Source organism: Electrophorus electricus, chromosome 25 (genome assembly GCF_013358815.1).
Source record: "Electrophorus electricus isolate fEleEle1 chromosome 25, fEleEle1.pri, whole genome shotgun sequence".
Taxonomy (NCBI): domain Eukaryota; kingdom Metazoa; phylum Chordata; class Actinopteri; order Gymnotiformes; family Gymnotidae; genus Electrophorus; species Electrophorus electricus.
Window position 1 is genome coordinate 7,017,940 of NC_049559.1, and position 12,853 is coordinate 7,030,792.

The 12,853-nt window shown below is 40.5% G+C and overlaps 1 protein-coding gene across 1 annotated transcript in view; it reads right to left on the bottom strand.

The window, feature by feature from the left end:
- lrp1bb (low density lipoprotein receptor-related protein 1Bb) overlaps nucleotides 1-9,069 on the bottom strand; it is a 217,304-nt gene extending 208,235 nt beyond the window's left edge. Inside the window, 1 exon segment of the mRNA XM_027032840.2 lies at nucleotides 8,858-9,069. Coding sequence (XP_026888641.2) covers nucleotides 8,858-8,951 — 94 coding nt within the window. The 5' untranslated portion in view covers nucleotides 8,952-9,069.
- Between the last annotated feature and the right edge of the window lie 3,784 nt (nucleotides 9,070-12,853).

The following is a 12,853-nucleotide window of genomic DNA, read 5'->3' on the forward strand; positions in this document are numbered from 1 at the left end:
ATTTCCTCCACTGCTAATTGGACCACACCAACTCTGGCTCCACACTGGTGCTTTCAGTAACTCCTTGCTAGCTACATAATCACTACCTGTATCTATACCATTTGTCAATGCTTCTCGCAAAATCCTGATGATGTTGTGCATTTTTGAGCCTTTTCATAAGTTACATTATTTACTGAAGTATGTTAGGTTTTGTTTTTCTGGTTTTGACCTTGATGCTCATTTCTGTTTGTCATTACAGATCTGCATACATGTTCTCTACCACATAGCCTGCTCTGACAATTATTTCTATAAAAACCATAATAAAGCAATTCTAGAACATATAAAGATTCAGAAAAGCAGACTCACTCTCCTATAACGGGAAGCAAAATATTTGTGACATTGTGGCTATATCTAAAAAGATCAGTGTTTTGGCAATAATACACCCAGCATCCCAGCTCCTGCCCCCTTTGTGGCTCTGTACCTGTCCAAGTGAGGTTATGTGTTATTGGAAGGTTCTATCTCTAAAGCAGAAAAGTGTGTGAAGCGAATATAAAGCAGTATAATATGATTGAGTGCTTGCATAATTAATCAATGTGTCTATCAAATAAATTGAATGTGGATGAATGGGACTACATTCTGAAACCAGCAATTAATTGCAATGGCTAATTAGTTCTATCAAAGGACATCATTAAAAATAGGAGCAAGTTCTTTTAATGCCCAAGGACTTTTCTCCTTGTGGTTGGGTGGATGAATTACCCTGCTGTGTGGATTTTCTGGAGCATTCCAGCATCATGCCCTCAGCCCCCGCTGTATGCCAGGTGGCAGCTGGGACAGTTCCCCTTTAATCTGACTTGGTGGCTCCAGTTCACTGCCACTACAGCAGGCATGGTGTAGAGGAGTATGGGAAATGCAGTCTCTTTCCAAGGCTGTGCTGGCTTCATTCTGGGCTCTTGGGTGTTTGGTCATACATGTAGGACACAAGTGAAGGAACTAATAATACTCCAAGTGTTGTGTAACACTGAAAGGTTAAAGGCAACCTTAAAGGCAGCAAGGTCCAAAACAGATTAACAAGACACATACACCTACAGTGCTCCACTTTCAGTTGTATGTATTGAAGTTCCCTTTCTGTATCCATGATATGAATCCAAATGAGAGTTTCATTCTACAGAGGTGACTTTCCTGAAAGCTTTGTAGTACTTTGTAACTTTCTCTTGATATTCCTTGTTAAAATACAAGCATTCCACAAGCATTTTCGTTGGACTTAATTTAGTGAATTATTATTGTCAAATTTAAGCAAGCCATATATATATATATATATATATATATATATATATATATATATAGCACTTTGCTTGCACAGCTGATGAAGCACCTGTCTGAAACATTCTGTACATATTTTACTACAGTATACTGCAATGAAGTTACTCATATATATCAAAAGAAGATTCCAGGTGAGTAACTTCATATATATATATATATATATATATATATAAAGATTATCATTATTTATATGCCATCTCAGAACAACCAGAGAATGCTATTTCTGCTCCAAGAAAAACTTTATTTATTTAAGTCAAAACAGGTAACCAAGTGACACACACATCACATTTATCTGACAGTTTTACCCAAAGCAACTTACAATTATGACTGAGTGCAACTTAAGGGTTAAGGGCCTTGCTCAGGGGCCCAACAACAGCAATGGTGGGGCTTGAACCAGCAACTTTCCTAACACAAGTCAACTACCTTAACCACTGAGCTACCACTGGACACAACTGGACTAAACCCAACACATGCACTATACAACTATTTATTATTTTAAACAAAATAAAAATTGCAGAGAGGGGTGCATGGCATTCTAGGGGTCATTGCTATGCTCCTCTCTGCTCTGCTACTGACCCACGCACTCACATCCCTAGTGAGAGTAGCTGTCCCTGGCATGCCCGAGTCATATGCTTGTTTTTGGCAAGCAATGGCATCACCCTGGTAATTCCTGGTGAGCTGGTACATGACATGGAGCCAGTGTTCTTCAGCGTACCTTGCTCTGGGTGTTGTACAGACTCAGTGGGAATCCTGAGCTTGTGGCTGAACATCAGAAGAGCTGGCATGAACCTTATTGATTCCTGCATGGGAGAGTGGCATGCCAGCTGAGCCATTTACAGATGACGGTCCCAATCACACTGGTGCTGTGCGGTGACAACAGTGAGTTGAGTGGTGAGTGTCTGGTTGAACTGCTCCACAAGGCCATCGCTCGGAAGATAGAGTGGGATAATCTGAATCTTCCAGATGCCAAGCTGGTGGCAGACCTCAACCATGGCCACAGACTCAAAGTCAGACACTGGGTTGCTGTGGGGCTCATCTGGCACCCCAAACAGGCAGAAAGTCTCCTCCAATAGCCGCATAGTGGTTCCCAGTGTCAGTGGTGGGAAAGGTGTCCAGGACATCCACAGTGAACCTCTCCACCAGTGTGCCAGAGAGGAGAGACTGAAGTGGGACTTACTTGACTGCCGCAGTGGTCCATTCTTAGCCATGCACTACTCACAGCAATGCATGTTACAGCTCCATATCCATTTGGCAACCCCAATTTTTTGCCACAACTGCTTCGCTCTCATGACAGCTGATACGCCACAAGCTGTGCAGCACTGCCCAGGCACCAGGCACATGGTAAAGCAGCTCATAATATATCCAGAGGCTGTCCCAACCAACCCAGAGTGTCTTACCAGTGGACCCTTGTGGCATCACGTCCGCCCAACCCAGTTTTCATCTCACTTGGAGCCATTCACATGCCCAAATGTGGAAGAAGTCCTCATAGTGTTACATTTGAAGTTACTAGGGGCAACAACAGCAGCTCTACTCTCTCCTTGAGGCATACACAGTACCAGCATTCTTCCGTAATGCATGGACAGCTAGGCAGGACATGGTGTTGGATCATGAAGTGGTACTCCTACAATGTCGTGATCCATCTCATGACCTGATCCTTGGGGACACACTGCTTTAGAAGAGTGCACTTCTTTGGATGCAGCCAGAGATTTGTGGCTTTAAAAATCCATTGATATCCAGGCAAGCAACAAAGTGGTCAAAATTGGCAAGCTGCTTCTTCCAACTCAGCTACCAATGACGGACTTGACCAGCTCTGGCTCATAACACAGTGCTGCGGTGTCCTCTTTTCCTGCACCACCAGCACACCACTCACACCACTCCGTTGCCATTCACCCAATGTGCTTTGCACATTGTGTCTTCCTTGAGCTCTTCCACCATATAGCACTGTGTTGTTAGCCATGGCATCTTTATGCTGAGAACAGGTTCTTCTCAGTGAAGCAAGCTGCACATGCCACCTCATCTCCTCCAGCAGCAGCACACTGTAGAAGTGCTGCAGCTCTGGTTTGTCCTGTGCAACCTTCTTGAACTTCAGGTATTCATGCTGAACCATTGTGCTCAGTTCTGCCACCAGTAGACTTATCAAATCTCACTTCAGCCTGTTCTTCCAGTGGCAGATCCATCTGTAGTTAGACATTAATTACTTATTTTTCCATTTTTTATTTATTTTTCTCTTAAAATTGTTATTATTGTGGTGACCGTTGTCGGCCAGAGGAGGCTGGGCCCCCCATTTGAGTCTTGGTTCCTCTCAAGGTTTCTTCCTCATGCTCTAGGGAGTTTTTCCTTGCCACTGTCACCCTTGGCTTGCTCACTTGGGGCTTGGACTCAGACATTTGTAAAGCTGCTTTGTGACAATATCTGTTGTAAAAAGTGCTATATAAATATTTTTTGATTGATTGATTGCTCTATAGTGCATTTTCCTCCAGCACAAAGCATAGATGTGTCACATTAATGTCCGGTGTCCAATCACAATGCCAGGTGACCACTTCCATCTGTACAGAGTATAGTTCACAGGCACCTTAAACATTGTAGCTTGATAGGTCAGTACATACTGTGTCAGCCTTCGCCATGCTAAATGTTTGTACCAAAGTTGCGCTCTCTGCTGCCATTGTTTCTCTCTCACCGGGCACCAGCTGAACTAAAGCTGCTAAACCTTGCTGTGCTGCTCTCTTTGTTGTCTTCCTTAGCCAGTTGCTTCGTTCTTGGCTGGCTGAACCTGTCCAGCAAGGGGCAGGCAAAATGCTCATTACCCTCTTCCTCCAAGCTATGTCTTCTTCATTTTCAAGTTTGTTGATGTGTTGCTCGATTTCTTCCATCTTGGCAGTGGCATCCAATTTATAAAACCAAAGTAGTGTTGGTACATAGGAAGAACCAGAGAATGCTGTTTCTGCTTAAATAATACCTCTTTATTTGCAATGTGAAGTCTTTGCCACAGTTTACAAAGGTGGTAAACAAATTTCTAATAGAATAATTAACAAAAATAATGCAACTGTACTAAACTAATCAAATGGACACAAATCTTAAAACTATACAACTATTTACAACAATTAACTTTTAAACTCCATGCTCCTTTCCAGTCTCTTATTGGCCAACTCCATAATGACTAGATATATTGACTTATAATAAGTATACAGCTTAATGCAAATAAGACCATGTTTCACCATGTTTTATATTATTATTATACCATCTATTTTTATATGCAGAATTTAAATATAGATGAAAAAAATCTACATAGATGGTACATTTTTATCAAATATTTTGAGGTGTCTGTAGTCTCAGCTTTATTATTAATCTTTATACTTCATTACAATTCCCATTTATTCAATGTTTTGTTAAATTACACAGTTATGGATGCCCAGAATGTTATCTTCATAAAAATAAATACAGATTCATTTAATTTTCCATTTTTTCTCTCAAGGATACAGTACCATTTGATTGTACAGAAAAAAACTACACTGATTATTTTAGTTGCTCTAGCAAATGTTTGAACACATTTGATTAACAACTTAGTTTACAGTGAGTGGAGGAAATTACTAGGCATCAGTATGAATTGCAACACAACAGAAATAAATACAAGAAAGAAAATGCATGCTTTGTCTGGTCCATGAAATAAAGCTTCTTCACCCGCCCAACCTGCCCCCAAAATGAAAAGAAAGAGGTCTTTAATCACTATACTGAATTTAATAACGACACTGAAATATTTCCAAAAACCTCAGTCTTAAATCCAATGCTTCTGAATAATTCATCCACAAGGGAGGAGGACCAAAACAAATCATCTAGCTTGAACACAGGTCTCCTCCCCCTTGCCCAACACTAATTTATCAGGATGATTTTCCAATATGATGCTTCTATACTGCAAGCCAAGTTTTACTGCTGAAAAACCACATTGTACTCAAACAGTGCAAAGTCAGTCGCATCCAGTTAGGAGGTTGTGTTACAACTTCACACAATAACATCCTATCAAAGAACATAATTGCATTAAAACATGTTTAAACGCCTTTGCTCCAGTATTGGACATTGTCATGTGGACAAGGTAAGCATCAGAGACTTTTGACCAAATGTCACCACATCGATTTTTTTAACCTGCTTGTCATTGCTAAGACATGATGAAAACACCGTGACACACAATAAAACCACTGGACCGCCATCTTTCACATAGAGAATGGTTCCAGCAAATCACCATAGAATTCTAATATTCCAGTCAAAGGCCAGTGGACACCGTTGGCTTCAGAGAAACAGTTGCACACCTCAAACCTCAATCTATCCATCCATATAAGGTCAGGGCTCTTAATGACTCAGCTGGATCTGCAGCCAGTTCCAACTAAACTTCAATTGGACCAAATGAGGCATGCAATAGAACACCTAAGAAAACAATGACCACTGCCATAGAGGAACTAGATGAATCATTTCCTGAGGCATTGATGCTGTTCTTAGCAGAACTTAAGCACTCTACCATGTCATTTATTCCTTCACAATCAGTTTTCCCTTTCACAATCATGCTGCACTCATACAGCACACTGCACATTTTTTAAGAGGCTCAGATGGATAAGGATCTTGAAGTCATTCACTAAGCTGTTCCTTTTCTAATTGTCGAAGGGCTAAGACCACTGGGCCAATTATTTGCTTGCCAGGTTTGAAATACCTGAACCTGAGGCACAGGATTTCAGTACTGCCCAGGAGGTCTGTGAATGAGTTCCATATGGCAGATATAAAAAATGCTAACACTTCTACAAGCAAGTCATTTCAGACACAGCTGCAAAACATTTATGAAAATAAAAGAAAACTTACTCAAGGGTTGGTTTTCTGCTGTCTTGGCAAGACAGCTGCGTGTGTAACGCAGTCACAGTGATATTTGCCCTCACTTGAGTATTGCTAACTCTCGCCCATTAAAGAACATACAGCTGATCACACATCAACACTCAGGGAGGCTTTCCAGAAGGTTTTAACATTTTAATGTTTCTCAGAAGAAAAGGTGCCCTCCAGCTGTGCATGGATGTACCCTGGGGCTGGGATTCACACGCTACAATTTCCTAATTCTCGCTGGGGGGTGGGCGAGGAGGGCAGGATCCTTCTTCCCATTTTTCTATGCTACATGCTAGCCTCCAGGGCTGCTCAGCTGCGCTGTAACCATAACATTCTCCACTGAGCACCTTTGAGGCTCTATGCACATGACTGGTAGTTCAAAAAGACACAGTGCCATCCTACAGTCACACAGAAGAAGGTATTTGTTGGCCTTCATTTCAAGGTGCTGCCATGCTCCCAAGAGAAACTTACCAGGTAGTGAAGGGTATGGCAGACACATATATATATATATTTATATTTATTTATTTATTTATTTATTTATTTATTTATTTAAAAACAAAGAAGTAAATTTAACAAAAGAAGTTAGGTGTATCATTAAACATATACATTCCTTTTGCTTCTACACTCTGCCATTCTCGTTAATAATGTGAATACATACATTATTAACTTGAATGTTTCCAAGATCAAGGTAAATGAAAATGTAAATATATATATTTACAAAAATTCAAGAAATTCAGTCCTTTTGTTAACATATTTTGGACACTACTGGGGTCATTTAAAAATCTGAATCGTGGTCTGTGCCATTATTGACTTGGCTCCAATACCAGGTACAACTCACAGTTGGACAATAAGAGAGTGCAGCATGCTACAATATAATCTCATTTAATTATGCTCTTGGGCTATCCCCACAATTTCATTATAAAATGATTGCACTTAACCTGCTTTCTGGACCTCACCATATACACTTTAAAGAGAAAAGGTTTCCTGCAACCTTGTGATGTATGTTATGGCTGATATCTCATGTGAGTGAGATAAAGGGTGGTTTGATAAAACCTGCAGTGGTTTGTGCAATTTCAGTTCCCATAATGCCATTAGAGCAGACAGTAGTGTAAACCTCTGGCTGTGATACACTGGAAAAGATGGTAAACACTGATTCAGTCTGCACTGCAGTACATCAGGGATTGAGCAGTTTCACCAGACACATTAAAATTACCCTGAACATACAAACCCTGGGATGACACTGACAGCCTTTTTGCCCTCATTACGGTATCTTAACACTCAAAAGCACACGAGAGAGGCCAGCATGATAAACAGGAGTCTTCAGAAAGCCTCAAGCTTTAGGGATGTACATCTTAATTCAGATAGAGAGTACAGTTTTACAAGCACACCATTCAACTAATCTCTGAATAGAGCTGTCTAACATTTTCAGACGTTCATCCGATTTGATGAATATACTGCTTTAGAAACACATGTGTCTTGTGAATCCAAACTGATTAAGCATAAAAAGGTTGGATGCCAGGCATCAACAGTGTGTTTATTTATGTAATTATTTGTTCATATGATTGATGCCATAGTTATAAAATCAGAAAACATAAAAAGCAGGTGCCAATTTTCCAATTTTGACAAATTCAAATTTCATATAAATTTCATACATTTATGAATGAACACCTTATGTAGTGTTTCAGAAATGTTTCAGAACTGAATGTGAATAGTTTGCTGTGTATTCCAAATAACACTAGATTAGACAGAAATAATACTTAGATTACACAAAAATAACAACAGATTAGACAGAAAGAACACCAGATTTGACAGAAATAACACTGGATTAGACAGAAATATCTAAACAATGTTAAAAAGCTTTCCATTACTAATACTGTTTTGCTTAGAACTGTTGTTAAAAGCTATACATCCTAATTTTTTAGGAGAGGAATGCAGCTTTTCCAACCACTAATATGGGCAATAATAATAATAAATAGAGATTATACGGAACTATAGTCCAGCGCAATTAATTACTTACCTGCATCAATATTCAAAAGGATGTGTGATATATTCATGTAGGTTACACAGACTGATACTTTGCAAACTCCAAGATCACGTTTGCTATACTACACGGTGAGCGTTACATGCGTGTTTCGCCTCAGCCAAATGCTTACCTTTTATACATAATATACATTTAAACGATATTTACTCTAAAGCAGACTATTCGGGTGCGACTTGAATTTGGCATTCATTCCCTTCATAAGAACAACATATCTCCGTGAACTTGCGTCCCGTACTACAAACCACACACCCCCAAACCCAGTCTGGGCTCGCATTTGATTATTAAGATCCACCATCTACCTGCTGCCTCGTGTTTAACATAATCACAGAATGCGATTTATGCCCAAGATTTGGGTCCTTAATCCGATCTTCTCTGATTTCTTGTAAAATCGCATCTTCAATCTTACAAGAACTGTGACGTCAATGTTTTATAGTTGCCTAAAACTAGACAAGGACTGAAATTCAAATCTAGGTCTGTGAGTAATAAAGTCGGTGAGAAGGACAACTAATCAAATATCGCACATGTAAAGCAAACTGTGAGCACACGTAACATTTAAGGTGAAATGTTACAACAGTCTACAAGTAATTGCCTACACATAGTACACGTACATGGCGTTACAAGTTTTATCATAGTGCGTAACCCCCCGCCTTGCAGCCTTACCTTTCTCTGTACCGGCGCTTCTCAGCGTGTGAACATTTGAAAATATATCCCCGAATCCCAGTATGAGAAGAACGACAAGGATAAATTCGGACATCGTTACAGAGTGAGGGCGAAGGCCACTTCACTTCTCTGACTGAAGTCCGAGTCCAGCCCTCCAGTCGAGTACCGTTATTCGGAGATGACAAGCGAAATTTATCTGCAGAGCGGACCAACCCTTCTTCACTCCTCGCATTCAGATTCTAGGCGTACACATGAGAGTGCAGGCGACAGTGTGAGCGACGAGAGAGAGAGAGAGAGAGAGAGAGAGAGAGAGAGAGAGAGAGAGAGAGAGAGAGAGAGAGGCGGGGGGAAGAGCAAATAGACTGCGGACGACACCGCAATAGTGCGAGCGTCTTGACTTTGACCAGCTCTACCTGAAAAAGCGGGGAAATATGTGCAAAAACCATAATTTATTGTTTATCGTTAACAACAACGATAATTGTTTAAAATGATTGTCTCTGATTCTTCTATTCACTGACACAAAAAAGAACAGACCCTCAATAAACAATCGATGTGTTAAATAAACAATGTGTTAAATTAAATCCATACTGTTCTTTCTGACAGTTTTACATAAACCATTTCAGGACCACCAAAGCCTCACCTGAGTCCAGATCCCAAACAGAAACGTATAGAGGAGTCATTTATCATAAATATGGAACGGAACCAGACAAAAATGTTTTTAAGATATACATATATATCTGCATTTTATTTGCAGAGCACTAAATCACGTATAGTGTGTGTAGGATATTAAGTTCTACTGTGAGACAAAGTGGTCAGTTAAAGCATAAACCTTCCCTGGGGTTTGGCAGGATTAAAGATGTAAAGGAACCCAATCAGCCGTCCATGCCTTGCTTTCTGCCATCTTATTGATGATCATTGAAGAACTTTCTAGAGAGTGTACTTCCAAAGCAGTAATGCCTACCAGGTGCCTCCCCTGAGGATGGTTAATGAAGGTTACTTTTCAGCAAAGCAATGACATGCCCCATCAAACACTTTGGCATGTTCTATTAATAACATATCAGGAGTCTGAGTTTTGCTCTTTCCTGCTCTTGTCTTATCTTGTTGTCTGGTCTTGGCTGGGGTGTAGAACCTCAGACTGGCCAACATCTGCTAAAAACATCAACAATGTTTTTATGTTTGTTTATGTTGTGTCAGTGTAGCCAATTCCCAATATGCTGGATATTTAGGCTATAGTACAAGAAGCAAAAGAAGGACCTTTTCATTCTTTCTCTTCAACGTGGCTGCCCAAATCTCCGGTAATCTTCAACCAGATGCAGTGCATGGCTTGATCCTGATTCCCAGCTACAGGGCCCAATCAGGATTTCACACCGCTTTTCCCTAGTGTATCCTAGTGTATTACACTGAAGTCCACATTATACAAATGTTAAACAGGACATGAAACACAGGATATCTTTTTTGATATAACTCTTTGAAAGCCAAGGGCAACAAATTACATTTGATTACATAGGAAATTTACTATACGACAGATGAGGCCTGTTGGATCCACTGAGCTGTGTTTAATGGCTTTTTCTGTGCCTTATCACCACTGGCCAGGGGCTCCATGGGGCCACCAGATGAAATGGGAAGTCTGTGTTTTCAGAACTGAAAGCACTAAGACTGCCCACACAGTGGACAACCCACTGCTCGCTCCAGGGGAAGGTCCAGGGAAGGCCCATGCGCCTGTGCACCGTCGTTCTCCTCTAAAGCATGGCCGCCTCGCAGACTTTCAAACTACAACTACTAGCTTTGCTTTATCCTCCTGCACCCCAAGCTAATCATTGCACTCAGCTTTGTAAAACATGCCTCCAATTGCATTTCTCTGTGTTTCTGTGTGACAGTTGCTTTATTTCCATCCAAGCATCGCTTGTAAGTGAAAAATGGTGTTAAAAGAAAAAAAAATACTTGAGGTGGACTTCTCCCACTAAAAAGTATAACAATACATTGCAAAGAAATGCACCTGCCAAACATGAGATGTAATAGCTACAAACTCTAATTTCAAGAATGTCTTTGAACATTTTTTGGACATCTTCTCAGCATTTTTGCATGTGCCATGACTCCCATATGTAAGGTAGCTGTCGCCAATGAATTATTATTTCTATCATTATTTCTAGTGCCAGGATATTCAGTCTACTGCCTACATCTATGGGCAAGAAATGTGTCCATTAGTTGAAACAAAAGACATAATAGCACTCCCCCCAGTTGGATTAATTTGTTCGTCCACATTGCTTTTAGTTTTTGTGCTGAAAGTGTTTTTACAGGCGATAAATATGATAAGCTACATCGTTACCCTCCAAAACAGACTGGGCCTTTGTATTTGTTATTTGGGCACCTTTGTATTTGTTATCTTTTGCAGTTTCAAGTGTGATCACATTATGACATATGATATTAATTCTGTCTCTGAAGCACTGTCAGAAAATTAAGACATTTTAAAACTGTCCTGTCAAGAGCTGCAGGCTTGTTTTTGTTTAAGGTCTCTGGTTGATGTCTATTTTGGCTTGTAGGTCTCCATCCTAATAAAGTACTAATGTTCAGCATGCAGTCACTGTAAATCCTCTAGAAATGATTGACCTTCTCTTAAAGGTGAGCAATTAAATGCTGTGTAGTCTCACTAGTCTGCTCAAATGAGGGTCTGTGTTAGGTGAAGAGAGCGTGTTTAAAAGACTCCAGTGGCCGAAAGAATCAGAAACTTGCTATCATTAAAAAAGATGGCTAATTGCATTTCCTTCAGACAAACCTTGTTATGTATGGTAGCACAGACTGCCTGTGACACGATTCCTAGTAGACACAAACCAGCCTATTTTTACGGCTCACTGCCATACAAGTAATATATTATTAACGCTCATTTTGCCAAATGGAAGTGGGCAGTTTCATAAACATTTCAGTTATGACTCTTTCTCAACTGGCAAAATATTTCACTTAATTTGGCACCAGTGACAACTAGGTGAGTATTATTATGTCAGAAAATACTGAGCATGTGTAAATATGTTGTCAGGTAAGGTTATACATCAGCTGCCTCTTTTCCTCTCAATGGCTATCATGTGGCTATCATTTCACCTTTAATCTTAATTAGCAGGAGGGATGCACAAAGAGAATAGTGACTGCAGGAATGCAAAGCCCTTGCCCTAATAATTATTCTGCCACAGTAGCAGAGGGCTTTGCCCCTGTCAATAGCAGTGATGCTCAGACTGAACCTTTGGGCCCTGCCACGCTTCCACAAGCCCACTGGCACATGTGTGAACATGGCACCCAGTCGCCTCCGTGACATTGCACACAGGTTTATTCACAGCCCTCCTTCGCTCTTTGCATATTTTATAAGCCAGCCGATTGCATCCACCCCTGCCACAGTTGAGGCATGTGTACCAGTTTGGCCTTGTTTGCGGCTGGGCGCATAACTGTCTGTGGAGCTGGGTTCTAGTAATGCGTCGGGACATGGTGCTGTTCCCCAGGCCACAGCTGTGACCTGTGTTCTGAGTGTGCTCATAATCAGACTCCTTTTAATGGTCAGCTCACTCAATGTTCTTATCCTGGGAAAAGTCTTACCATAAATAAATAAATAAAGACCTCCATTTTTACACACACATACCTTATTATATAACATTCAAAGCAACAGGACAGTAGTTTTTTTGTTTTTTTTAAATGAGAGGTGAGATTTGGTCAGGTGTCTTACTGTAACACAGTAGCAGGAACATAGTGCATGTTGAATGATTGATCCCAGGGTCTAAAAAAAACAGTTCATCAAGAGTTCACATGACAGCTATGCCTTAGAATCACTTTGCTAATGGTGAAAAAAATTATATTGCACTTTTTGGACCATATCCCCCATATCTGCAGCACCTTTGGGACTGACTAGTCCATGTCCATGGAGAATGCTTTCTACAATACCTGAGTATGTGCGTGCGTGTGTGTGTGTGTGTGTGTGTGAGAAAGAGAGAGAGAGAGAGAGAGAGAGAGAGAAGG